General features: G+C 53.6%; 2 protein-coding genes across 3 annotated transcripts; both read left to right on the top strand.

Moving 5' to 3' along the window:
- The first annotated feature begins 47 nt into the window (after positions 1–47).
- Positions 48–11,112, top strand: PGLYRP2 (peptidoglycan recognition protein 2). The gene is made up of 5 exons (XM_004060201.3): positions 48–526; positions 3,236–4,306; positions 7,693–7,903; positions 9,827–10,124; positions 11,005–11,112. Exons 1-5 carry the CDS (start codon positions 466–468, stop codon positions 11,092–11,094), a joined length of 1,731 nt encoding a protein of 576 aa, XP_004060249.1. The 5' UTR covers positions 48–465; the 3' UTR covers positions 11,095–11,112.
- A 4,043-nt stretch (positions 11,113–15,155) lies between these two features.
- On the top strand, positions 15,156–27,975 carry RASAL3 (RAS protein activator like 3). Of its 2 annotated transcripts, XM_004060200.5 has the most exons (18): positions 15,156–15,211; positions 15,339–15,685; positions 18,100–18,236; positions 18,400–18,478; positions 18,586–18,647; positions 19,449–19,504; positions 21,026–21,152; positions 21,255–21,353; positions 21,847–22,389; positions 22,964–23,108; positions 23,362–23,506; positions 24,717–24,953; positions 25,048–25,249; positions 25,343–25,461; positions 26,108–26,498; positions 26,790–26,947; positions 27,491–27,554; positions 27,661–27,975. In XM_004060200.5, the coding sequence occupies exons 2-18, from the start codon at positions 15,358–15,360 to the stop codon at positions 27,802–27,804; spliced, it is 3,036 nt and encodes a 1,011-aa protein (XP_004060248.1). In that variant the 5' UTR covers positions 15,156–15,211; positions 15,339–15,357; the 3' UTR covers positions 27,805–27,975. The 2 variants fall into 2 exon arrangements, with proteins under 2 accessions (XP_004060248.1, XP_055228010.1); XM_055372035.2 differs by lacking the exon at positions 27,491–27,554 and having other exon boundaries at positions 15,171–15,211.

The following is a 27,975-nucleotide window of genomic DNA, read 5'->3' as shown; positions in this document are numbered from 1 at the left end:
TCAACACAGCCGGTCTTACCAGTACAGCAGGCGGCAGCTGAGAGTCCCCTCTGGTGGCCAGCAGCGGCTACAGAGCCGTCACTATGGGGAGGGACAGGACTTGAGGGGTTGCCTCGGTCCACCTCACTGGAGAATGGGCAGAGTTTATGAAGTCTGAACCACCTGGTCTCCATGCCCCTCCGGGGATGGGCCTGGCTTACTGACCACTGACCTCAGCCTAGGAGGGACAGAAGAGACTGGGGGAGACCATGATGCCCAGATGACCTTGACCCAGGGTACACTGCCCCGTGTCCCTGCTGCCTCCCGCCCACAGCTCTACAAGAGGCAGGTCTGTCATTTGCCGCTGGACTTTGACAGTGGTCAAAGGCTCTGCTCAGTTCTCTGTGCCTGTCTCCCTCCAGCACTGCCGAGGTTCTCTGCCGAGGCCAACCAGAAATACCCCTTGGAAGCTGGAATCCTGCAACAATGGCCCAGGGTGTCCTCTGGATCCTACTCGGATTGCTACTGTGGTCAGACCCAGGGACAGGTGAGTCAGGGGGCAGAGTCCTGGGACCAAACCTCTTGGCTCTGCAGAAGGCGTACTGCTGTCCCATCTATGTCTTGCCCTGCATGGAGTGAGGCCGGAGACTCAAGCTCTCAAAGAAGCTCCAGCATGGGGACATAGATATTCCCAGCTCCACAAAGTCAAGGCAAGGATAAGGGAAGGAATCTGGGGCCTGGGGAGCAAAAGTAGAGAAGGCTTCCCGGAGGAGGAGACATAAGAGCTAGGCTAGGAAGAAAGAGAAATGATTTGGGGGAGAAGCCAGAAAGGGCATTTTTTGCAGAGAAGAGCAAAGCTACACAGGTTAGGTGGTGGACTGGAGAAGAACCTAGATTCTAGACAGGAGAGTGTGTCGAGTAAGACTTCCTGGATTCAAATTCTACTACTGTCCAGGCCTGTAATCCCAGCACTTTGGGAGATCAAGGCAGGCAGATCACTTGAGATCAGGAGATTGAGACCAGCCTGGCCAACATGGTGAAACCCCATCTCTACTAAAAATACCAAAAATTAGCCAGGCATGGTGGCAGGCACCTGTAATCCCAGCTACCCAGGAGGCTGAGGCCAGAAAATTGCTTGAACTCAGGAGGTTGCAGTGAGCTGAGCACTACTGCACTCCAGCCTGGATGATAGAGCAAGACTCCGTCTCAAAAAAAAAAAAAAAAAAAAAAAAAACAGAAAAAAACAAAGGCAAATCCTGCCTCTGCCACTTCCTTCCTGTGTGACCTTAGGCAGGTAACTTAACCTCTCTGTGCTTCAGATGCCTCATCTGTAAAGGGACACCATTTTAGTCCCTTTGTGCTTCTATATAGGCCAGGGTACCTGAAACTGAGTAAATTTGTAAAGAAGAGAAATTTACTTTCTTGCAGTTCTGCAGGCTAGGAAGTCCCAAATGCCAGTGCTTTGATCTTGGACTACCCAGCCTCTAGAACTATGAGAAATAAATGTCTGTTCTTTTTTTTTTTTTTTTTTTTTTTTGACAGAGTCTCACTCTGTCGCCCAGGCTGGAGTGCAGCCGCATGATCTCAGCTCACTGCAACCTCCACCTCCCGGGTTCAAGAGAGCCTCCTGCCTCAGCCCCCCAAGTAGCTGGGATTACAGGCGCCCACCACTGCACCCAGCTAACTTTTGTATTTTTAGTAGAAACGGGGTTTCACCATGTTGGCCAGGCTGGTCTCAAACTCCTGACCTCAAGTAATCTGCCTGCCTCGGCCTCCCAAAGTGCTGGGATTACAGGCATGAGCCAGCACACCTGGCCAAATTTCTGTTTTTCATAAATTACCCAACCTCAGAGATCTGTTATAGCAGCACCAATGTGCTAAGACAGGGGCTAAAAGGACCTACCTCACAAGGGCTGTGAAGATTAACTGCGTTAAATTATTAATATATAAGTCACCTAGACTAGTAGCTAGCACGTAGTAAATGTTTACTGAATGTTAGCTATTATTTGATAACCCATCTCTGAACCAGCTCTGAGCCTAACTTAGCATTTATAGGTTTGCAGTTCAGCCACTGACATTTCCCCAACATGGCACAAGCCCATCCTGCTCTTCCCCCTGCCTCCCAGGCATCTTTCTTCTTATTTTATTTTATTTTATTTATTTATTTATTTTGAGATGGAGTCTCACTCTGTCACCCAGGCTGGAGTGCAGTGGGGGGTTCTTGGCTCACTACAACCTCCGCCTCCTGGGTTCAAGCAGTTCTCCTGCCTCAGCCTCCTGAGTAGCTGGGGTTACAGGTGTGTGCCACCACGCCCAGCTAATTTTTGTATTTTTAGTAGTGACGGAGTCTCGCCATGTTGATCCGGCTGGTCCTGAACTCCCGACCTCAGGTGATCCACCCGCCTCTGCCTCCTAAAGTGCTGGGATTACAGGTGAGCCACTGCGTCTGGCATTTTTTTTTTTTTTTTTTTTGAGACAAAGTCTCGCTCTGTCCCCCAGGCTGGAGTGCAGTGGCGTGATCTCGGCTCACTGCAACCTCCACCTCCCATGTTCAAGTGATTCTCCCATCTCAGCCTCCCAAGTAGCTGGGATTACAGGCACACACCACCATGCCTGGCTAATTTTTGTGTTTTTATTAGAGACGGGGTTTCACGGTGTTGGCCAGGCTGGCCTTGAACTCCTGATCTCAGGTGATCCACTCACCTCGGCCTCCCAAAGTGCTGGGATTACAGGCCTGAGCCACCACAGCCAGTCCCAGGCATCTTTCAAAATACCTTTCCCTCTAACATCCCCAATTTTTAACTTCAATTCATCACAAAAGACCATCCATCTCTCCCTCTCAAGATCTGGGGACTCTTCCACTTTTGTCCACTGCAATGTCACTACCTACCTTCTGCCACCTTCATCTCTCACCTCCACACTGTCTCCCCTTTTCTATCCTGGCACCTCAAAAATCCATTTCCTTATGGCAGCCAAATAAATCTAAGCCTAAGAAAGGAGTCTTAGAATGCCAGGTTCGTCACACCTCTGTCCTGCTCATAAATCTGCCATGGCTCCCCAGTACTCACAGACAGTCTGAGCTCCTTAACCAACAGGCAACAGTCTGTGTACCTCACTTTCCTCATCTACACAAGGATAGTGTTGGGGGTCATGGGGTTATCAGATGGAGGGCTGGGAGCATTGGGAAGATGTGGAATCAATACGAGGAGGCTCAGGAATGGGCGGGGCTGGGCTAACACATTCTTTCCTCCTGCAGCCTCCCTGCCCCTGCTCATGGACTCTGTCATCCAGGCCCTGGCTGAGCTGGAGCAGAAAGTGCCAGCTGCCAAGGCCAGACACACAGCTTCTGCGTGGCTGATGTCAGCTCCAAACTCTGGCCCCCACAATCGCCTCTACCACTTCCTGCTGGGGGCACGGAGCCTCAATGCTACAGAGTTGGATCCCTGCCCACTAAGCCCAGAGCTGCTAGGCCTGACCAAGGAGGTGGCCCGACATGACGTACGAGAAGGGAAGGAATATGGGGTGGTGCTGGCACCCGATGGCTCGACCGTGGCTGTGGAGCCTCTGCTGGCAGGGCTGGAGGCGGGGCTGCAAGGGCGCAGGGTCATAAATTTGCCCTTGGACAGCATGGCTGCCCCTTGGGAGACTGGAGACACCTTTCCAGATGTTGTGGCCATTGCTCCAGATGTAAGAGCCACCTCCTCCCCAGGACTCAGGGATGGCTCTCCAGATGTCACCACTGCAGATATTGGAGCCAACACTCTAGATGCTACAAAAGGCTGTCCAGATGTCCAAGCTTCCTTGCCAGATGCCAAAGCCAAGTCCCCACCGACCATGGTGGACAACCTCCTGGCAGTCACCCTGGCTGGAAACCTGGGCCTGACCTTCCTCCAAGGTTCCCAGACCCAGAGCCATCCAGACCTGGGAACTGAGGGCTGCTGGGACCAGCTCTCTGCCCCTCGGACCTTTACGCTTCTGGACCCCAAGGCATCTCTGTTAACCATGGCCTTCCTCAATGGTGCCCTGGATGGGGTCATCCTTGGAGACTACCTGAGCCGGACTCCTGAGCCCCGGCCATCCCTCAGCCACTTGCTGAGCCAGTACTATGGGGCTGGGGTGGCCAGAGACCCAGGGTTCCGCAGCAACTTCCGACGGCAGAACGGTGCTGCTCTGACTTCAGCCTCCATCCTGGCCCAGCAGGTGTGGGGAACCCTTGTCCTTCTACAGAGGCTGGAGCCAGTACACCCCCAGCTTCAGTGCATGAGCCAAGAACAGCTGGCCCAGGTGGCTGCCAATGCTACCAAGGAGTTCACTGAGGCCTTCCTGGGTGAGGAAGTTCCCCACACCCTGTGATCCTTCCCATTACAGATACAGATGCCCCCACCCCGTATATTCAGGGAAGTTGAGGACTAGGAGAGTCCAGAGGGGGCAATAAGGGATCTGGTCGGGGGTGGGTGGGACAGCTGCACAGGTGAGGAAATGCCAGAGTTGGGCCTTGAGGGATGAATAGGAGTTCATCTAATTTTGTTTTGCTTCATTATATTTATTTGCATTAATTTATGGGGTACAAGTGTAACCTTGTTTCTCGCATAGATTGCATAGTGGTCAAGTCTGGGCTTTTAGGTACCCATCACTCCAATAACATACATCGACCCATTAAGTAATCTGTCATCATCCTCCCTCCTCTCTCTCCCTCACCCTTCTGAATCTCCACTATCTATCTTTCCACACACTACATCCATGCATACACATTATTTAGCTCCCATTTATAAGTGAGAACTTACGGTATTTGTCTTTCTGTGTTTGACTTGTTTCACTCGAGATAATGGCCTCCAGTTCCATCCATGTTGCTGCAAAAGACATTCTTTCTTTCTTTTTTTTTTTTTTTGAGTCTCTCTCTGTCGCCCAGGCTGGAGTGCAGTGGCACGATCTCGGCTCACTGCAACCTCCGCCTCCTGGGTTCAAGCAATTCTCCTGTCTCAGCCTCCCGAGTAGCTGGGACTACAGGCATGTGCCACCATGTCTGGGTAATTTTTTGTATTTTTAGTAGAGACGGAGTTTCACCATCTTATCAGGGTGGTCTTGATCTCCTGACCTCGTGATCCACCCACCTCGGCCTCCCAAAGTGCTAGGATTACGGGCGTGAGCCACCATGCCCAGCCGACATTATGTCATTTTTTACGGCTGAGTAGTATTCCATTTCCTGCCGACCACTGTAGACAACCTCCTGGCAATCACCCTAGCTGGAAACCTGGGCCTGACCTTCGTCCAGGGCTCTCAGACCCAGAGCCATCCAGGCCTGTAATATATATCATATTTTCTTTATCCAGTTCTCCTTTGATGGACACTTAAGTTAATTTCTTACCTTTGCTATTGTGAATAGTGCCCTGATCAACATGTGAATGCAGGTATCTTTTTAATATAATGATTTATTTTCCTTTGGGTAGATATCCAGTAGTGGGATTGCTGGATTGAATGATAGTTCCAATTTATTATTATTATTATTATTTTTGTTTTGTTTTGTTTTTAGGCAGAGTTTCACTCTTGTCTCCCAGGCTGGAGTGCAATGGCACAATCTCAGCTCACTGCAACCTCCACCTCCTGGGTTCAAGCGTTTCTCCTGCCTCAGCCTCCTAAGTAGCTGGGATTACAGGTGCCTGCCACCATGCTCGGCTAATTTTTGTATTTTTAGTAGAGACAGAGTTTCACCATGTTGGCCCAGGCTGGTCTCAAACTCCTAACCTCAGGTGATCCACCCACCTCAGCCTCCCAAAGTGCTGGGGTTACAGTCGTGAGCCATCACCCGGCTTTTCTGTCTTTTTAATAATAGCTATTCTGATTAGAGTAAGATGATATCTCATTGTGGTTTTAATTTGCATTTCTCTGATGATTGGTGATGTTGAGCATGTTTTCCTTTGCCTATTGGCCATGTGTATATCTTCTTTTGAAAAATGTCTATTAATGTCTTTTGCCTGCTTTTTAGTGGGTTTCTTTTTCTTTCTTTCTTTTTCTTTCTTTCTTTCTTTTCTTTCTTGAATTGTTTGAGTTCCTTGTAAATTCTGGGTATTAGTCCCATACCAGTGCATAGTTCGCAAATATTTTCTCCCATTCTGAAGGCTGTCTGTTCGTTCTGTTGATTATATCTTTGGTGTGCAGAAGCTTTTTGGTTTAATTAAGTCCCATTTGTCTACTTTGTTTCTCTTGCTCTGTGCTTTTGAGGTCTTAGTCATGAATTCTTTGCCTAGCCCAATGTTCAGAAGTGTTTTCCTTAGGTTTTCTTCTGGTATTTTAGAGTTTCAGGTTTTACATGTAAGTCTTTAATCTATCTTGAGTAATTTTTTTTTTTTTTTTGAGACAGAGTTTTTGCTCTGTTGCCCAGGCTGGAGTGCAAAGATGTGATCTCAGCTCACTGCAACCTCTGCCTCCTGGGTTCAAGCTATTCTCCTGCCTCAGCCTCCCACATAGCTGGGATTACAGGTACCCACCACCATGCCCGGCTAATTTTTGTATTTTTAGTAGAGACGGGGTTTCACCATGTTGGCCAGGCTGGTCTCAAACTCTTGACCTCAGGTGATCCACCCACCTCAGCCTCCAAAATTGCTGGGATTACAGGTGTGAGCCAGCGCATCTGTCCTTGAGTTAATTTTTGTATATGGTAAGAGTTAGGGGTCCAGTTTCATTCTTCTGCATATGGTTGGCCAGTTGTCCCAGTACCATTAGCACCATTTACTGAATAGGCAGTCCTTTTCCCATTGCTTATTTTTGTCGACTTAGTTGAAAATTATTGTTTGTAGGTGTGCAGCTTTACTTCTGGGTTCTCTATTTCATTCCATTGGTCTATGTGTCTATTTTTGTAACAGTACCATGCTGTTTTGGTTACTATAGTATTGTAGCATAATTTGAAGTTAGGTAATGTGATACCAGGCTCGTTTTGCTTAGAATTGCTTTTGCTATTTGGGCTCATTTTTGGTTCCTTGTGAATTTCAGGGTAGTTTTGTCTAATTTTGTGAAAAATGACATTGATATTTTGATAGAGATTGCATTGAATCTGTAGATTGCTTTGGGAAATCTGATTTCTTTTTTTCTAGAAAATGAGGTCTCACTATGTTGCCCAGGCTGGTCTTGAACTCCTGGGCTCAAGCAATCCACCCACCTCGCCTCCCAAAGTGTGGGATTGATTACAGGAGTGAGCCACCATGCCTGCCCCCCCCAATTTTTTTGGGGGGGGACAGAGTCTTGCTCTGTCACCCAGGCTGGTGTGCAATAGCACAATCTTGGCTCACTGCAACCTCCACTTCCCAGGCTCAAGCAAGTTGTCTCATGCCTCAGCTTCCCAAGTAGCTGGGATTACAGGCATGTGCCACCATGCCTGGCTGATTTTTGTATTTTTAGTAGAGACCGGGTTTCACCATGTTGGCCAGGCTGGTCTCAAACTCCTGACCTCAAGTGATCCACCCACCTCGTCCTCCCAAACTGGACTACAGGTGAGACCCACTACGTCCGGCCCACCCCCAATTTTTTTTGATAAAAATAAAATAGATTTAGTTGAGTATAGTTAGTTGGTCCCCAGGGAGGACCAATGTGGGGTGAGACTGGACCCTTTCCAAATCTGAGAGGAGGCTGAGGGATGGTCTGTATGTGCGCTTTAATGCGGGTGGAGGAACAGGCAGAGAAACAGTTCCTGACCCCAGCCTTCAACCCCCTTGCCTGTAGGATGCCCGGCCATCCACCCCCGCTGCCGCTGGGGAGCGGCGCCTTATCGGGGCCGCCCGAAGCTGCTGCAGCTGCCGCTGGGATTCTTGTACGTGCATCACACCTATGTGCCTGCACCACCCTGCACGGACTTCACGCTTTGCGCAGCCAACATGCGCTCCATGCAGCGCTACCACCAGGACACGCAAGGCTGGGGAGACATCGGCTACAGGTAGGAGGGGCCCGACCGGGGAGGGGGCGGGGCCCACGTTCGGGGATGGGGTCTGAGTGGGCGGAGCCTGATGCAGGGGACCGGGCTTGAACCCGAGGAAAGCTGGCAAGACCAAGGAGGAGTCCTGATAGGTAGAGCAAAGTTGGAGAGGTGGCGTGGCTTAGGCTAGGGGCGGGGCCTTAATAGGGATCGGGAATAGCTAAATCATGGGACTCGAGTCAGGGTAGAGAACTAGTACAGGAGGCGGGATCTGGGAGAGGAGCGGGACCTGTGGCAGAGTCTGGTTCTGGGGCCAGGCAGAGATGGCCTAAAACAGACAAGGAGGCCTGGTGCGGTGGCTCCCGCCTGCAATCTCACCACTTTGGGAGGCTGAGAAGAGAGGATCGCTGGAGCCCAGGAGTTCGAGACCAGCCTGAGCAATATAGGAAGACACCCCCCACACCACCCATCTCTACAAACAAAAAAAACTTAAAAAGGCCAGGCGCAGTGGCTCACGCCTGTAATCCCAGCACTTTGGGAGGCCGAGGCGGGAGGATCACGAGGTCAGGAGATTGAGACCTTCCTGGCTAACACGGTGAAACCCCGTCTCTACTAAAAAATACAAAAAAATTAGCCAGGCTTGATGGCGGGCGCCTGTAGTCCCAGCTACTTGGGAGGCTGAGGCAGGAGAATGGCGTGAACCCGGGAGGCGGAGCCTGCAGTGAGCAGAGATCGCGCCATTGCACTCCAGCCTGGGCGACAGAGCGAGACTCCGTCTCAAAAAAAAAAAAAAAAAAAAAAAAAAAAGCTGGGCATGGTGTTGCGCGCCTGTAGTCCCAGCTACTCGGCAGGCTAAGGTGGGAGGATCGCTGGAGCCCAGGAGTTCGAGGCTTGAGTGAGTTATGATCGCATCTCTGCACTCTAGCCTGAGTGACAGAGCGAGAACCCGTCTCGAAAAGAAGGAGGCCGGGAGCGGTGGCTAACGCCTGTAATCCCAACACTTTGGGAGGCTGAGGCGGGTGGGTCACCTGAGGTCGGGAGTTCCAGACCAGCCTGGCCAACATGGAGAAACCCCGTCTCTAGTAAAAATACAAAATTAGCCGGGCGTGGTGGTGCATGCCTGTAATCCCAGCTAGTCGGGAGGCTGAGACGGGAGAATCACTTGAACCTGGGAAGCGGAGGTTTCAGTGCGCCGAGATCGCGTCGTTGCACTCCAGCCTGGGCTACAAGAGCGAAACTCCGTCTCCAAAAGGGAAGGGAAGGGGAGAAGGGAGGGGTGGCGAGGGGAGGGGAGAAGGCTGGGCACAGTGGCTCACGCCTGTAATCCCAGCACTTTGGGAGGCCGAGGAGGGCAGATAACCTGAGGTCAGGAGTTCAAGACCAGCCTGGCCAACATGGCGAAACACCGTCTCTACTAAAAATAAAAATTAAAAAAAAAATTAGATGGGCGTGGTGGCGGACGCCTGTAATCCCAGCTACTCCGGAGGCTGAGGCAGGAGAATCGCTTGAACCCGGGAGGTGGAGGTGGCAGTGAGCCGAGATCGCGCCCTTGCACTTCAGCCTCAGCGACAAGAGTGAAACTCCATCAAAAAAGAAAGAAAGAAAGAAGGAAGGAAGGAAGGAAGGAAAAAAAAAAAAAACCCCCAAAAACAGAAAAGCGCTCTGAATTGGGCAAGAACTGGGCTTGAGAAAAGGCAGAGGTGGGGAGGAGAAGGGCAGAAAGGGGCGTGCCAGTACTGAAGGGCGGATCCAGAGAAACCGAACGGTCCTGGAGTGGCAGCTGGTGTGAGAGTGGAACAGAGCTGGATGGGACACAGGCAGCGCGACCGCGCGGGTCTTGGGGTCGGTGGCCCTTGGCACACCAACAGAATCGGGGAGGGGAGCGGATAAGGGCCCGGGTCCCCCTCACGCCGCATAGTGCTTGCTTCTCCCTCCCCTCTGCAGTTTCGTGGTGGGCTCGGACGGCTACGTGTACGAGGGACGCGGCTGGCACTGGGTGGGCGCCCACACGCTCGGCCACAACTCCCGGGGCTTCGGCGTGGCCATAGTGGGCAACTACACCGCGGCGCTGCCCACCGAGGCCGCTCTGCGCACGGTGCGCGACACGCTCCCGAGTTGTGCGGTGCGCGCCGGCCTCCTGCGGCCAGACTACGCGCTGCTGGGCCACCGCCAGCTGGTGCGCACCGACTGCCCCGGCGACGCGCTCTTCGACCTGCTGCGCACCTGGCCGCACTTCACCGCGGTGAGTCTTCGCAGCCTGCACTACCACGGCCCGCCGCCCCTCCGTCTACACAAGCTCCACGAGGCCCATGCCCCCTGCCTGTAACAGCTGTGCCCGCACAGCCTCAGCCAGGCCCCCAACTTCCCTGCGGCACGTCTATTCAGGAAACCTAGGCCCAGCCTTTGCGGGTCACTCTGCGGGCAACATTCCTGATCCTGTGACTTCTGCCTATGCAGCCTCAGCTGAGCCCCAGACCCAGCCAGCCTGTCCTTTCCCCAGCTCCTAATACCTCTACCTTTCCAGCCAGGGCATGGACCCTGACACCTGCCAACAGCCCCTCTGCCCTCACAACCTCAGCCTGGCCTTCATGACTTCTCTACCCAAGTCACAACCTGTCAGGCTGCACCACCTCATCCTGGCCCGCCGAAACTTGACCTCACCCCTGCCCCCACCCGAAGGCCCTCTGTCCACACAACATGAACCTAGGCTGTGACCTTTTGCCTTCACAACCTCTGTCCAGTCCTTAATCCTGTGTTGAAATTCTCTGTCCAGACAATCTCAACTCTGAGGTTGCTTGTTTCGTCCCTGACTCCTTAACCCCTGATGACAACTCTTATGCCAGCACAACTTTGACCTGATGACCTCATCCCAGCCCTTGATCGCCATCACTAAAACAATTTTAGAATCACACCTGGACAATCTCGTGCTACCTACATACTGCCACTCCATTTCATTAAGCTATTGACTAGCACATCCATCTCGGCCTACAGTTGGCTTTGTCCTCACTCTCTCACTTTGGGCCACTGTCCCCTCCCTGATCCAGGGTTCCACCACCAGGAGGGCAGACCCAGCCACACACCACAACCACCCCCAAGCCTCACACTCCCTTGTCTTTTTCCAGACTGTGAAGCCAAGACATGCCAGGAGTGTCTCTAAGAGATCCAGGAGGGAGCCACCCCCAAAGACCCTGCCAGCCGCAGACCTCCAATAAAGACAGCATGGAAACAAAGTCTCTGTTCATGCATCATCATGCATTGTCTTAGTTTGGGTCTTCCCAAAAGCAGACCTTAAGACAATAATTCCAGTACAAGTAGTTTATTGAGAGGAGATCCCAGGGCAGGGCACGGTGGCTCACATCTGTAATCCCAGCACTTTGGGAGGCCGAGGCGAGGGGATCACCTGAGCTCAGGAGTTCGAAAACAACCTGGGCAATAGAGTGAAATCTCATCTCTGCAAAAAAAAATTTTCAAATTATCCAGGCATAGCCAGGCATGGTGGCTCATGCCTGTAATCCCAGCATTTTGGGATGCTGAGGAGGGTGGATCGCCTGAGCTCAGGAGTTCAAGACCAGCCTGGCCAACATGACAAAACCCCGTCTCTAACAAAAATACAAAAAATTAGCCAGGAGTGGTGGCACACACTTGAGGTAGAAGGATCACTTGGGCCTAGGAGGCAGAGGTTGCAGTGAGCTGAAATCACACCACTGCACTCCAGCCTGGGAGACAGAGCGAGACCCCGTCTCAAAAAAAGAAAAAATTATCCAGGTACAATGTTGTGTGCCTGCAGTCCCAGCTACTCTGGAGGCTGAGGTGGGAGGATTGCTTGGGCTGGGAGGTTGAGGCTGCAGTGAACCATGATTGCATCACTGTACACCAGCCTGGAGAAGAGAGTGAGAGCTTGTCTCAAAGAAAAAAAAAGAAAGGAAGGAAGAAAGAAAGAATGAAAGAAAGAGGAAAGAAGGGAGAAAGGGAGGAAGGGATAAAGGAAGGAAGGAAGGAAGGAAAAAAAAAGAAAAAGAAAAAAAAGAGAGGTGAACAACCCAGGTGCCGATGCAGGGAACTGGAGGCAGCCAGGGAATAATGTGTTTTCAAGCAAGTTTCCACTGTAGGCAAGAGAGCTCTGTCTCACTTGGAAGCCCTGGGGGAGAGCATAGGACACATACCTGACTCATCCCACACAAGGGTTGAGGGAGCTGGGGTATTTATACACTAATTCCCACCAGTTATTAGGTGAGGGCTGCTCTCAGGGACATGTTAATTCATTGGCACTTTTGGAATGCTTGTTACACAGACATAGTGGACTCCATCTGCTAGATACAAATGGCTGCAAATGTCACCTCCTCAGGGAAGTCCTCCCTGATTTTTCCAGCTCAAAGAGTGGCATTTTTGCTCAGCATTCACTGCAGCCTATTTCCTTCTAGGTCCTCCTTACCAGCTAGAAATGTCTCATGTATGAGTTTAGGATCTTATCTACCTCCATCATCTGTGAGCTCCAGGAAGGCAGAAACCAAGTTTGGTTAGTTCTCTGCGGCCTCTCCAGCACCTAGCACGTAATAGGCACTCGGGAAACATTTGTTGACTAGACAAAGGCTTACATGAATCTTTTGAAACTGATATTATTGTCTTGTACAAATAAGGAAACCGAGGCTCAGAGAGAGGAAATGACCTGTCTGAGGTCACACAGAGGGAGAGGGGCCAGCTGGTACTCGGCTCCTGGACCGTATTTATGCTGACTCATTTATTCCTCAGAATGGCATTTACTTACCTCTGGCTTTCAAGTAAACATCTGTGGAAGCCTAACAGAGATACAAGAAAGTGCTCCCAAGGGCACAGCTTGATGAATTTTCACAACAGCACACAGCCATGTAACCAGGACCCAGCTCAAGAAATAGAACATGTTAAGCCAAGTGTGGTGGCACACATCTGCAGTCCCAGCCACTACAGAGGCTGAAGCAGGAGGACTGCCTGAGCCCAGGAGTAGGAGACCAGCCTGGGCAACACAGTGAGACCCTGTCTCTTTACAAAAAAAAAGAAAAATTAAAATTAGCCAGGCATGGTGGCATGCACCTGCAGTCCCAGCTACTCAGGAGGCTGAGGCAGGAGGATTGCCTGAGCCCAGGAATTCAAGGTTGCAGTGACCCACAATCATGCCTGGGAATAGCCACTGCACTCCTGCCTGAGTGACAGAACAAGGCTTCGTCTCTCTGGGCACAGAGGCTCATGCTATTCCTGTGTTCCCAGCACTTTGGGAGGCTGAGGCATGAGGATTGCTTGAGCCCAGGAGTTCAAGACAAGCATGGGCAACACAGTGAGGCCCAATCTCTACAAAAAACAAACAAACAAAAAGTTAAAAATTAGCCAGGTAGCATGCACCTGTAGTCCCAGCTACTCGAGAGCCTGAGGTAGGAGGATCACTTGAGCCCAGGAGATCGAGAATGCAGTGAGCTGTGATTGTGCCACCACACTCCAGCCTGGCCAACAGAGCAAGACCCTGTCTCAAAAAAAAATCTTATTAAAAAAAAAGAACATGCTAAATTTGTGTTATATGAATTTTACCTCAATTAAAAAAAAAATAGGCCAGGCATGGTAGCATGTGCCTATTATCCCAGCTACTTAGGGGGCTGAGGTGGGAGGATCACTTGAGGCCAGGAGTTCAAGAATAGCCTGGGCAACAAAGCAAGACCCTCATCTCAACAACAACAACAAAAATTGTTTTTAATTAGCCAGGTGCGGTGGCACGCAGCTGTAGTCCCAGCTACTCAGGAGGCTAAGGTGAGAGGATCTCTTGAGCCCAGGAGTTAGAGGTTACAGAGAGCTATGATGGCACCACTGCACTCCAGCCTGGATGACCGACCTCATCTACAAAAAATAATAATATTCATATTACGTATAATATTATTTATATTACTATGTAATATAAATATTATATTTTTATTTTATGAGATCTATATTATTTTTATAGACCTCATTTATAAATAATAATAATAATAAGGGCTGGGACGGTGGCTTACGCCTATAATACCAGCACTTTGGGAGGCCAAGGCGGGCAGATCATTTCAGGTCAGGAGTTCAAGACCAGCCTGACCAACATGGTGAAACCCCGTCTCTACTAAAAATACAAAAAAATTAGGCAGGCATGGTGGTGAATACCTGTAGTCCCAGCTACTCAGGAGGCTGAGTCGGGAGAATCACTTGAATCCGGGAGGCAGAGATTGCAGTGAGCCAAGATCGTGCCACTGCACACCAGCCTGGGAGACAGAGCGAAACTCCTTCTCGATAAATAAATTAATTAATAATAATAAGAGTAATAATAAATCTTGCCGTCTTCCAGAAGCCCCCCTTGTACCCTCTTCCCAGCCACCAGTGCCTCCAAAAGAAACTGATACCCTGCTTGTTAGACATGGTTTTGCCTGCTTTAGGACTTTATGTAAATGGAATCACAAAGTGTATACTCTTCATTGTTTGGGGGTTTTTTTATTTATTTATTATTGCTTTTTAGAGATGGGGTCTCCCGAGGGCAGGGAGGGGAAAAAGAAAAAAAAAGTTAGATATGAGGTCTCCCTATGTCATCCAGACTGGAGTGCACTGCCTATTCACAGGCGTGATCACAGCTCACTGCAGCCTCAAACTCCTGGCCTCAAGCGATCCTCCTCCCTCAGCCTCCTGAATAGCTCAGATTACTGGCATTTTATGGCTTTGGTTTTGGTTTTGGCTCAACATTGTTTGTGATTCACCCAAGTTAAATCATTCTTTAGTTTGTTCTCACTGCTGTATGATATTCTGCTGTGCGAAGACATCACAATTTATTCCTTCTCCCACTAATGGGTACTTGGGCTGCTTCCAATGTGGGGCTATTATGCATTGTGCTGGGGGGACATATCTATTGGACGTCTACCTAGCAATGGAATTGCTGAGTCAGAGAAGATCCAGCTAATAGTGTTAGTAGATCCTGCCAAACCGTTTCCCAACATGAGTGAATGGGTCTACACTCCGGCCAACTGTGGATTAGAGTTCTAGGTGCTTTGTATTCTCGCCAGCATTTGTTCAGCCTGTACTCATTTTGCAGAGAAGGCAACGGAGGCTCAGAGAGAGGGGCAAGTGCTGCCTCCCCGTCAGGGAGGCAGTCTGGGTCCTTCTTGCTAGAAGCCTGGTAACCCACCTCCTCTCTTCTCCTCCCTCGAACCTCCAGCAACCTGCCCGCACTGTGCCCTCCCAGCCTGGCTGTGGGGTGGGGTGGGACAGAGAGGGTCACGTGGAGTTGGGTTCCGAGGGAGGAAGCCAGGCGGGGTGCAGACGGCTGCTGATTCTGGGGCTGGTCAGGAAACCAAGGTAAGGAAGGGAGTGGAGGTGGGGGCAGGGGGATTCCTGGAGGCAGAGCTGAGGGTGGGGAGGGGGCCGAGATGAGGGCAGTATGTGGACAGACACTGGGCACTACTGTCACTCTCTTATCCCCCAGGAGACCCCCCCCCCCAACCATGGACCCACCGTCGCCAAGCCGGACCTCCCAAACCCAGCCCACAGCCACCTCTCCGCTGACTTCCTACCGCTGGCACACGGGGGGCGGTGGGGAGAAGGCGGCTGGAGGGTTCCGCTGGGGCCGCTTTGCTGGCTGGGGCAGGGCCCTGAGCCACCAGGAGTCCATGGTCAGCACCCAGCCAGCCCCTCGCTCGATATTCCGTCGGGTCCTATCTGCGCCTCCCAAGGAGTCACGGACCAGTCGCCTTCGACTCTCCAAGGCCCTCTGGGGGAGGCATAAGAACCCACCGCCGGAGCCAGACCCGGAGCCGGAGCAGGAGGCCCCAGGTACATGGTTCCCCCACCCTGAGCTTGGGCCGGGCTGGGAAGCCGGATGCTTGGGTTTTGTCTGCCTCCGGAGCATCAACCATACAGACACAGGAAGTTGTGGGGAGTGCAAAAGCCCAGCAGGAAGCCGCTGGGGCCCAGCTACCCTGTTCCCTCTTTCCCCCTAAAGAGGGTAGGAGGAGTTGCCGGGGTCCTGTGGGCAGAGGGTCCATCTGAGGAAGGAACAGTGAATGTAAACCCATGATAGTATTGTCCAGAGGCTAAACGGCTCTTGGCCCCAACGGGTCTCTCCTTCAATGGCTCAGGCCCATCCTTTCCTACCTGGATATCCATCTTCAGCCTGCCTCCTACTCTCCTACCTTCTAGCTTCCGTGTCTTTGTTCTGAGCCCTTAAGCCTCAGCCTCTCCATCAGTTCAGTGAGAATAATGATCTCCATTTTGGAGAGTATATAATTTTATTTGCTCATATTCATTCATTTATTCAAGCAGAGGTTTGTTGAGCGCTTCTATTGTATGTGCCAGGCCCTGATTTAGGCACTGAGGACACACTAGTGAAAGAGACAGATGACCCTCCCTGCCCCATGGAGCTCACAGTGTAGTGGAATTGACAGGAAATCCATCAACAAGAAAATGACAGATGGGCCAGTCATGATGGCTCACACCTGTAATCCCAGCACTTTGGGAGGCCAAGGTGGGTGGATCACCTGAGCTCAGGAGTTTGAGACCAGCCTGGCCAACATGGCAAAACCCTGTTTCTACTAAAAATACAAAAAAAAAAAAAAAGTATCTGGGCATGGTGGCACATACCTGTACTCCCAGCTACTCAGGCTGAGGCAGGATAATCGCTTGAACCCGGGAGGTGGAGGTTGCAGTGAGCTGAGATTGCACTACTGCACTCCCGCCTGGGCGACAGAGGGAGACTCCATCTCAAAGGAAGAAAAAAGAAAAAGAAAAAAAATGACAGATGGTGCTAAGTGTCACACAGGGGGATCTAGAAGAGTAATGGATATCACAAGAATTAGGGCTCAGGAATGTAACACTAGCCTAGGGTCCAGCATTTTTTTTTTTTTTTTTTTTTGAGATGGAGTCTCGCTCTGTGGCCCAGGCTGGAGTGCAGTGGTGCGATCTCGGCTCACTGCAAGCTCCGCCTCCCGGGTTCACGCCATTCTACCGCCTCAGCCTCCAGAGCAGCTGGGACTACAGGAACCCGCCACCACGCCCAGCTAATTGTTGTATTTCTAGTAGAGACAGGGTTTCGCTGTGTTAACCAGAATGGTCTCGATCTCCTGATCTCATGATCCGCCCGCCTCAGCCTCCCAAAGTGCTGGGATTACAGGCGTGAGCCACCGTGCCCGGCCCCAGGCCCAACATATTTTAAGTGATCCGTTAATAAGCAGGAGTTATCATTTATTGCTCCTGGTGGTAAAAACAAGGGAACAGACAGGCAATCCGGGAGGGCTAATTCAGCCCTCCTATTTCCTGGAAGCTCATTTAATTCTCACCACTTATATTCCCATTTTGTTTTTGTTTTTGTTTTTGTTTTGAGACACAGTCTCACTTCCTTGCCCAGGCTGGAGTGCAGTGGCGGAATCTCAGCTCACTGCAACCTCTGCCTCCCAAGTTCAAGAGATTCTCCTGCCTCAGCCTCCTGAGTAACTGGGATTACAGGCATGTGCCGCCACGCCCGGCTAATTTTGTATTTTTAGTAGAGACAGGGTTTCTCCATGTTGGTCAGGCTGGTTTTGAACTCCCGGCCTCAGATGATCCACCCGCCTAGGCCTCCCAAAGTGCTAGGATTACAGGTGTGAGCCACAGAGCCCAGGCACATCAGGCTATTTTTTAAAGACAGGGTCTTGTTATGTTGCCCAGGCTGGTCTCAAACTCCCGGTCTCAAGCAATCTGCCCCACCTCGGCCTCCCAAATGTTGGGATTACAGGCATGAGCCACCTTGCCCAGCCCCTGTCCTGTTTTTTAACCTCTTGGACCCACATAACGTCTTGGTTAAGAGAAGAATGCAAAAAAAAAAAAAAAGAGAGAGAGAGAGAAGAATGCTTGTGACTGAAGCCCAGCCCAACCACTCACAAACTGTGTGACCCTGGGCAAGTCACTCAGCCTCTCTGAGCCTGTTATCATAGCCCTTTGAATGGCTTTTGGAGGATTCAATGCAAGAAGGTGTGTGGAATGGTATACAGGGTACTGGGCACATGGTAGGTGAGCTGTGTCTGCTACCCATGGTTAGTGGGGACAAGGCCCAGACAGAGATGAAAGCTTGCCCAAGGTCATACAGTCTGATACGGCTGCTGGGGTGGGGGGCACCTAGGAGGGAACCCACCATGAGCCTTCGGGAATGGAAAGGGTAGCCTGAGGGAGAGAAAACGTCTCTTAAGTCCCCCAGTGCCTCCTCTTCTTCCCAGAGCTGGAGCCGGAGCCAGGGCTAGAGCCCCCTACCCCACAGATCCCTGAGGCCCCCACACCCAACGTGCCTGTCTGGGACATTGGGGGCTTCACCCTGCTTGATGGGAAGCTGGTGCTGCTTGGAGGAGAGGAGGAGGTGAGAGGGGGCACCTGGGAAAGGGGAGGGAAGAAAGAAAAAGGAGGAGGGCAGAACAGAGGCAGGGGCTGGAGGGAGGATAATGGGAAGGTGTCTGCCTCTCCCTCGGTCTGCCTGCCTGCCTGCCTCCCCTCTCTGACTACCCACTCCTGCGGGAGAACAGGGTCCTCGAAGGCCCCGGGTGGGAAGTGCTAGCTCCGAGGGCAGCATCCACGTGGCCATGGGGAACTTCAGGGATCCAGGTAAGCTTGAGGGGTGGAAAGGCCTGGGGCATTTGGGAGGCTCTAAAAGTGGGGCAGAATCTAAGATGACTCCAACCCCCCAACCTGCCACCCATAACTACCCACAGATCGGATGCCTGGAAAAACAGAACCAGAGACTGCTGGTCCCAACCAGGTCCACAACGTTCGGGTAAGGCAGCCAGTGAAGGTGGGAGGTAGAGGGGAGAGCCAAGACTCTCAGACCCTCAAAGCTGAAAGGGCACTCTTGCTGGGTGATCTGGAGCAGGTTGCTGACCCTCTTTGGGCCTCAGAGTCCCAGTCTGTCAAATGGAGCTAATGAAATAACCTTTTTCTAGGGGTTGTTTATGGGAAGCCAATAGAGAGTGCAAGAGCCAGGCAGGGCAGTGCGCAGCTATAGTCCAAGCTACTCGGGAGGCTGAGCAGACAGCACTGCTTGAGGCCAGGAGTTCAAGACCAGCCTAAGCAACATGGGGAGACTTCATCTCTTAAATAAATAAATGAATAGTATAGGAGAATATATGATTGATGCTTTACAAATGGGAGTTTGGGCCAGGCACAGTGGTTCACACCTGTAATCCCAACATTTTGGGAGGCTGAAGCAGAAGGATTGCTTGAGACCAGGAGTTCAAGACCAGCCTGGGCAACATAGCAAGTCCCCAATTCTACATGGTAACATTCACCTGTAGTCCCAGCTGAGGCAAGAGGATCACTTGAGCCCAGAAATTTGAGGCTGCAGTGAGCCATGATCGCACCACTGTACTCCAGCCTGGGCGATAGCACGAGACCCTGTCTTAAAAAAACAAATGAACAAAGAATTAGGAGCTGTTGGTTGCTCTTATTATTCCTGCTAATACAGCCTGAGCTTGGTGTTGGTCCTCCAAGACCGGTAGACCCTCTGGGATGTCTTGGGAGGGAAGGAGCTGAGGAAGGAGCACAGATTTCTGTCCAGCTGACATTCCCTTCCCCACAGGGGTTGCTCAAGAGGCTGAAAGAGAAGAAAAAGGCCAGGCTGGAGCTCCGGGATGGGTAAGGGTGTGTGAGAGGCTGGAGGGGCTGGGGTTCAACACTGGCCCCTCCTCCTCCACCTCCTGCATATCATTCCAATCTACACCAAACACCCCCTGTGGCCTCTGTGTTCTGCCCCACATCAGTTGATGCTGGGGACATTGAATGATCTAGCACAGAGCCAGGGTGGGGGCAAAGTCTGACACAGTAACTCTAAAATGGGAGCTAAGTCAATCAACTGGTCTGGGAGGGTTAGGGAAGGTACCCTTGAGCTGAGATCTGAAGGGTGGATGGAAGTTAACTAGGCCAACAGGGGGGTGGAAAAAGCATTCCAGGCAGAAGGAACAACAAGTGCAAAGGCCAAGAGGCCGAAAGAAGCAACTAAAACAAGGCCAAGGGGGCTGGGTGAAGTGGCTCCCAGCACTTTGGGAGGCCAAAGTGGGCAGACTAGGAGTCTAGGAGTTCAAGACCAGCCTGGGCAACATAGTGAGACCCCATTTCTACAAAAAATACAAAAATTAGCTAGGCATGGTGGCAGGCACCTGTAGTCCCACCTACTGGGGAGGCTGAGTGGGAGGATTGCTTGAGCCTGGGAAGTTGAGGCTGCAGTGCACAGAGATCATGCCACTGCACTCCAGCCTGGGCAACAGAGCAAGATTGTGTCTCAAAAATAAATAGGGCTGGGTGCGGTGGCTCACACCTGTAATCCCACAGTTTGGGAGGCAGAGGCAGGTGGAACATTTGAGGTCAGGAGTTCAAGACCAGCCTGGCCAACGTGGTGAAATCCCATCTCTACTAAAAATACAAAATTAGCCAGGCATGGTGGCACATGCCTGTAATCCCAGTTACTCAGGAGGCTGAGGCAGAAGAATCGCTTAAACCTGGGAGGTGGACATTGCAGTGAGCCAAGATTGTGCCACTGCACTCCTGCCTGGGCAAAAGGGCAAGACTCCATCTCAATAAATAAATAGGGCTGGGCACGGTGGCTCACACCTGTAATCCCACACTTTGGTGAGGCTGAGGTGGGTGGATCACTTGGGATCAGGAGTTCAAGACCAGCCTGGCCAACATGGTGAAACCCCATCTCTACTAAAAATATAAAAATTAGAAAATTAGCCAGGCATGGTGGTGGGCACCTGTGATCCCAGCTACTTGGGAGGCTGAGGAAGGAAAATCGCTTGAACCTGGAAGGCCGAGGTTGCAGTGAGCTGAGATCCAGCCACCGCACTAAACAAGACTCTGTCTCAAATAAATAAATAAATAATTAGTATAAAATAAAACAAGGCCAGGGAGGCTGGAGCTCAGAAAGTGATGGATTAGGTGGAGGGAGATGAGGTGACAACATCTGGACTCAGCTTGGTCATGTAGGTCACCAGGAGTTGAGTTTATCCTAAAAGCAAGGAGGTGCTATGAGGAGGGGGCACAGAGGGGAAACGGGATCCGAACTGGGTTGAAGTCCTTCCTGGCCTTCCTCTACCCTTCAGGCTATGGGGGATGGGGAAAAGGCAGGAATGACGGTGTGCTCACCCACCCCCTTCCCAGACCCCCCAGTGCTCTGGGCTCTAGGGAGTCGCTGGCCACACTCTCTGAACTGGACCTGGGCGCCGAGCGGGATGTGCGGATCTGGCCACTGCACCCTAGCCTCCTGGGGGAGCCCCACTGCTTTCAGGTAAGTGCAGACAATCCACCTCGATTCCACCTCAGTCCCACCTCCCACCCTTTGGCTTCACCCTTGGCCTCGATCACACCGTTGGATTCTCCATCCCAACAGGTAACCTGGACGGGTGGAAGCCGCTGCTTCTCTTGTCGCTCGGCCGCTGAGAGAGACCGCTGGATCGAGGACCTTCGTCGCCAATTCCAGCCCACCCAGGTCATTGCCCTCAGAAAAGCGGGACACGGAGACCCCGCCCACAGGCCTGGCCCGCCCCTTCCACTCTACCCAAAGCCAGCTCGCTCCATAACCCGCGCCCCCAACACACCTGCCCCGCCTGCATCGTTGCAACGGCTTCAAGACTCCCCTTCCGTCTATTACCAGCCCCGGCAATATCAGACCCGCCCCTTCTGTCCACTCCCGGCCCCATATGCACCCAAAGCCCTGCCTGCCAGGCAATCGCGAAGTCTTTACTCCAGTACTACTCTTCTATGCCCTGGAGCCCCCAACTCTCCCGGAGAGCCCAGAAAAGCTAGAAGACTTCCGCGTAACCGCCTCCGGACTCCCGTGGCTCCACTTCTTTCCCCAAAGGCCCAGCAATCTCCCTAGGGACCCGACGCAACAGGTTTGAGGCTCCACGCTTCACTTGCGGTGCCTTCTTTGGGGTGCCAACAAACCAAAACGCTTCCCCCCATCCCACTCCCATCTGCAGGACAACGTGGAGCGGGAAGAGACATGGCTGAGCGTGTGGGTGCACGAAGCGAAGGGGCTTCCCCGGGCAGCGGCGGGGGCACCCGGCGTGCGCGCCGAGCTGTGGCTGGATGGCGCGCTGCTGGCACGCACGGCGCCTCGGGCCGGCCCAGGCCAGCTCTTCTGGGCCGAGCGCTTCCACTTCGAGGCGCTGCCACCGGCACGTCGCCTGTCGCTGCGGCTGCGCGGCTTGGGCCCGGGAAGCGCGGTGCTGGGCCGCGTGGCCCTGGCGCTGGAGGAGCTGGGCGCCCCACGCGCGCCTGCCGCCGGTCTGGAGCGCTGGTTCCCGCTGCTCGGGGCGCCGGTGGGCGCAGCGCTGCGAGCGCGGATTCGGGCGCGTCGCCTGCGCGTGCTGCCGTCCGAGCGCTACAAGGAGCTGGCAGAGTTCCTCACCTTCCACTATGGGCGCCTCTGCGGGGCCCTGGAGCCCGCGCTGCCTGCGCAGGCCAAGGAGGAGCTGGCGGCAGCCATGGTGCGCGTGCTGCGGGCCACCGGCCGGGCGCAGGTGCGGCACCGCGACAGCGCGGACCGGGGCTACCAGGGGTAGACCGATAACGCGCTTCGGGCAGGAGTTGGGGCGCAGGACCTGAGTTGCACCTGTAATGGGGGAGACACCTTGAAGGGGTGTGAGGGGCGTGGTCCAAGTGTCACCTGTAAGCGGCGGGGCACCTAGAAGGGCGGGGCACCTAGAAGGGCGGGGCCTGAACATCACCCGTAAGGGGCGGGGCACCTTGAAGGGCGGGACCTGAGCGTCGGCTGTGAGGGGCGGGACCTAATTATCACCCATAAGGGGCGGGACACCTTGAAGGGCGGAGCCTAAGCTTCAGCTGCGACAGGGGCCTGAGCATCACGCGTGAGGGGCGGGGCCCAGGTTGCACCTCAGCGCTGAAAGGCTTAAATTTCTGCTGTGAGGGTTAGAGGTTCCGGCCTCGGTTATGAGCCCCAGCAGTAAGGACTGGCCCTAAGCATCAGCTACGAGGGGCGGGGCCTGTGCTTCTGGTGTGAGGGACCAGCCAAGGATCCGAATTCCCTTGGACTCTGTCTGCATCTGGTGCAACCTGACCTCCTGCCCTTCCTAGGCGCTGGTGACTGACCTGGGCACTGCGGAGCTGGCGCGCTGTGGAGGCCGTGAGGCGCTGCTGTTCCGGGAAAACACATTGGCCACCAAGGCTATCGATGAGTACATGAAGCTCGTGGCACAGGATTACCTTCAGGAGACCCTGGGTGAGCTGGGGGAGAGTCCATGTCGGCGGCCTGCTGGTGAGCTAGGGGACCTGGGTGAAGTTCTAGGAGTCCTTGAGCAACCTGGATTCTGGTAGTGAGTGGTGTTTTGGGGGTGCTAGGATCCTGGGGACAATTGGGAGCTTCCCAAGATGTTGGGTGCCTCCGGAATAACCTGAAGACAAGGTTGGAGGATGGGTGTGGCAGGTTTTGGTGGTCATGGCCCCAGCCCCCATCTGGCTGTGCTGGGCTGCAGGACAGGTTGTGCGGCGTCTCTGTGCTTCTACTGAGGACTGTGAAGTGGACCCCAGCAAATGTCCAGCCTCGGAGCTGCCAGAGCACCAGGCCAGACTTCGGAACAGCTGCGAGGAGGTCTTCGAAACCATTATCCATTCCTACGAGTGAGAATCAGGGCCCCAGCAGCTTAGCCCACCCCTGCTTACCCTGCTAGCCCCGACCTCCAGTTTAGGGTGGCCAGATAAAATACAGGAGACACTCAGTTAAATTTGATGCAATAATTGGGACCATGCTTATACTAAAAAATTACTCATTTGAACCACGCGTGGTGACTCACGCCCATAATCCCAATGCTTTAGGAGGCCGAGACAAGAGGATTGCTTGAGCCCAGGAGTTCAAGGCCAGTCTGGGCAACATAGCAAGACTCCATCTCTCCAAAAAGCTTTTTAAAAATGAGCTAGGCATGGTGGCACACACCTGTATTCCCAGCCGAGGCTGGAGGATCGCTTGAGCGCAGGATTCAAGGCTGCAGTGAGCTATGATCATGACGCAGCACCCCAGCCTGGTTGACAGAGACCCTGTCCCAAATAAAAGTAAAAATATAAATAAAAATCACTCTGTTATCTGAAATTCATGTTTAACTGGATGTCCTGAAGTTTCGTTTGCTGCATCTGGCAACCCTATCACCATGCAACCCTATCACCACTGACCCCAAGTAACCTGAGACCCAATTCCTTGTCCTGTAACCACAGTTGATTCCATATCCCCAATTTCATGCCACTGGCTCCAGTTAACATAGGACCTCAATCCTGTGACCATATGATGCCCCAAGTCCATGATCCCTGGCTTTAAGTGACCCTCCACCTCAAATCCCATGCAACTGATCACAGGAGACCTGGGATTCCAATCCCTTGACCTCTGACCCTAGGTTAACCTGCATACCTAATCCCTGACTTCAATCAAGTGACTTCTGACCCTAGGTGACCTCCAGAGCCCCAATCCTACTTTATATCTTGTACTCTGGCCCACCAGTCTCATGTCTAATTATAAGTACATCCAAGCTCATAACCTCTGTCTTCATGTGACCCTGTATCCCCAACTATAAGAGTATTATCCCCAGCGATTGCCATAGCTACACCATAAGCCATGGCCCCATGCTGACTCATAACCCCAAGCATTGTTATCTCAGATATTCCCAATCCTGGAGCCCAGACCCCAGGTTCAGTGAGAAGGAGGCCTGCATGGGCTTCATGAATAGCTCTCTGGAGGATCATGGACCAATCATGCAGTGCTTCTGGGACTCCCAACCTTATGACTTTAACCTTTATGCCCATAGCCTCCCCGTCTGACCATTCATTGCCTCTTCTGCACCAGCTGGTTCCCTGCGGAGCTGGGCATCGTGTTCTCAAGCTGGCGAGAAGCATGCAAAGAACGTGGCTCTGAGGTGCTGGGCCCCCGACTGGTGTGCGCCTCCCTCTTCCTGCGGCTCCTGTGCCCTGCCATCCTGGCACCCAGCCTCTTTGGTTTAGCACCAGACCATCCAGCACCCGGCCCAGCCCGCACCCTCACACTGATTGCCAAGGTCATCCAGAACCTCGCCAACCGTGCCCCGTAGGTGCTGGGAAGCCAGGGGTGGGGGAACCATGCTGGGAGTGTGGGGGTGGCAGGTGCCTGACCTGACCCACCCAGCCTGGCCCTGATCCAGGTTCGGTGAGAAGGAGGCCTACATGGGCTTCATGAATAGCTTCCTGGAGGAACATGGACCAGCCATGCAATGCTTCCTGGACCAGGTGGCCATGGTGGATGTGGATGCTGCCCCCAGTGGTTACCAGGGCAGTGGTGATCTGGCCCTCCAGTTAGCTGTCCTGCATGCCCAGCTCTGTACAATCTTTGCTGAGCTTGACCAGGTATGGCCTGAACCCAGGGTAGGGAGGCAAGAAGGCTTGGGAGACTCTGACCCTGGAGACTTTGCTCAGTCTCTGTCCTGCATGCCTCACCAGACAACCCGAGACACCCTGGAACCGCTGCCCACCATCCTGCGAGCCATTGAGGAGGGCCAGCCTGTGCTTGTGTCAGTGCCAATGCGTCTCCCACCGCCCCCGGCCCAGGTCCACTCCAGGTAACCTCAAGTCTGGTCTGGGGTCTGATGGGTGGGAACAGGAAGGAGCAGGGCTCAGACAGGGGTCAGAGGTGAAGTTGGATCATTGTGAGCAGAGGTCAAGCCCAGGGTCAGACGGGAATCACAGGTTATAGAAAGGGTTGGGTCAAAGGTCACAGTGTGTTTGAGGTCGGGGATGAGAGGAGAGGTTAGGGTGGAGAGATGTCAAGGGTCATAGAGAGGACAGTATTATAGTCAGAAGTCAAGGACAGGAGCCAGGCTCAGTGGCTCATGCCTGTAATCCCAGCACTTTGGGAGGCTGAGGCAGGAGGATCACTTGAGGCCAGGAACTTAAGACAAGCCTGGGCAACATAGGGAGACCCCATCTCTACAAAAAAAAAAAAAATTACCTGGGTATAGTGGCATGTGCTGGTAGTCCTAGATATTTGGGAGGCTGAGGCTGGGGAATAGCTTGAGCTCCAGAATTCAAGGCTGCAGTGAGCTATGATCTAGCCACTGCACTCCAGCCTGGGTGACAGAGCAAGACCTTGTCTCAAAAAAAAAGAAAGGACAAGTTCACCTGGGGGTGAGGTCACTTCTGGTCAGGTCGGGATGGGGTCGTCTCAGGGGCCAGTAGAGGGTCTAAGATCCTCCATCCCACCCCTAGCCTCTCCGCAGGGGAGAAGCCCGGCTTCCTGGCCCCCCGGGACCTCCCCAAGCACACCCCTCTCATCTCCAAGAGCCAGTCTCTGCGCAGCGTTCGCCGCTCAGAGAGTTGGGCCCGGCCACGGCCGGACGAAGAGCGGCCCCTGCGGCGGCCCCGGCCGGTGCAGCGCACGCAGAGTGTCCCGGTCCGGCGTCCTGCCCGCCGCCGCCAATCTGCGGGGCCCTGGCCGCGACCCAAAGGCTCCCTGAGCACGGGACCAGCGCCCCGCGCCCGGCCTTGGACCCGGGACTCCGCCTCGCTGCCTCGGAAGCCGTCGGTACCCTGGCAGCGCCAAATGGACCAGCCGCAAAACCGAAACCAGGCACTGGGCACGCACCGACCTGTGAATAAGGTAAGGTCAGGCCCAGGTCCGCGCCTGGGGAGTGGGAACAGGGACGCGACTGGGGAAGACTGAAGGGCCAGGCAAGTCTGGGTTCAAGTACCCAGCTCGCTGCGCTGTGTGACCCCAGGCCTAGCCCGACCCTCTCTGAGCTTCAGTCTCCCCAGCTGTACCGCAGGAGGGATGTTCCCCAACTAGGCAGGCCGGTGATGACGCTGAGCGCTTGGGCCTGGGAGGTCAGGGTCTCCGGGGAGACACAGGGGCTGGACAACGGGTCAGATTACAGCTGCTCTCCCACCACAGTTGGCAGAGCTGCAGTGCGAGGTGGCCGCTCTGCGTGAGGAGCAGAAAGTGCTGTCCCGCCTCGTGGAGTCGCTGAGCACCCACATCCGGGCCTTGACGGAGCAGCAGGAGCAGCTGCGGGGCCAGCTGCAGGATCTGGACTCCAGGCTCCGTGCTGGGTGAGCCCAGCCCTCTCCATTAGCTCCGCCCCCAGGTGGGCCCGATCCAATTAGATCTGACCAGGCCCTCCCCCAAACCACGCCTAGCACGGCCAAGCCCCACCCTGGCCCCGCCCCAATAAGTCTGTCCAGGCCCTGCCTCTTGGCAAGCCCCGCCCCCAGGTGGACCCACCCAATGAAGGTCGGCCTAGGACCCTGGCAGATTCTCTCATCCAGGCCCCACCCCTCCATCAGCCCCTCCCAACCTGGCTGGGCCGGGCACTGAGATATCTCTCAGCCTGAGCACTCCCTCCAGCTCAGTCACGACCCCACCCAGGACTGGCCAAACCCCACCTCCAAGGGATGATTGATAGGTCCTGTCATTCCAACCATTCCCGTCTCTGGTCCGACCCTTCTTCAAGCATATTTAGGCCCCGCCCTTTAGTCTGAACAAGCTCCGCCTCCACTCCAAGCTCCGCCCCCGGAATCCCTGGCACTCCCACCAGGAGCTGGAAGGGACTTCCTTAGCCTCTGCCCTTCGCCCCAATCCCCCGACCCCCACAGGAGCTCAGAGTTTGATTCAGAGCACAACCTAACAAGCAATGAAGGGCACAGTCTGAAAAACCTGGTGAGATTGCCATCTGAGCCCTCGGGCACGTCTGGGCGGTGGAGGAGCAAGGGTTGCGGTGCAGCCCTCTCCTGGTTTCTGAACCCCATCACCACTGCCTCCCCAGGAGCACCGCCTAAATGAGATGGAGAAAACTCAGGCTCAGCTGAGGGATGCTGTCCAGAGCCTGCAGCTTTCTCCAAGGACGCGGGGGTCTTGGAGTCAACCCCAGCCCCTCAAAGCACCCTGCCTCAATGGAGACACCACCTGAGCTGCCCATCCTGCCTCATCACACGTGGTCTGGGAGCAGAGAGATAGCCATCTTAGGGCGGGTGTCTGACCTTGCCTTAGCCCTACTTGGCCTACAGTGGGGAGTGGAGCTGCTGGTCCCAACCACTCTGGCAGTATGAAGCTGCCCAGTAAAATCTTGATTTCAGTGAAA

The sequence above is a fragment of the Gorilla gorilla genome, chromosome 20 (assembly GCF_029281585.2).
Source record: "Gorilla gorilla gorilla isolate KB3781 chromosome 20, NHGRI_mGorGor1-v2.1_pri, whole genome shotgun sequence".
Lineage (NCBI taxonomy): Eukaryota > Metazoa > Chordata > Mammalia > Primates > Hominidae > Gorilla > Gorilla gorilla.
This window is presented reverse-complemented; position numbering and strand designations above follow the sequence as displayed.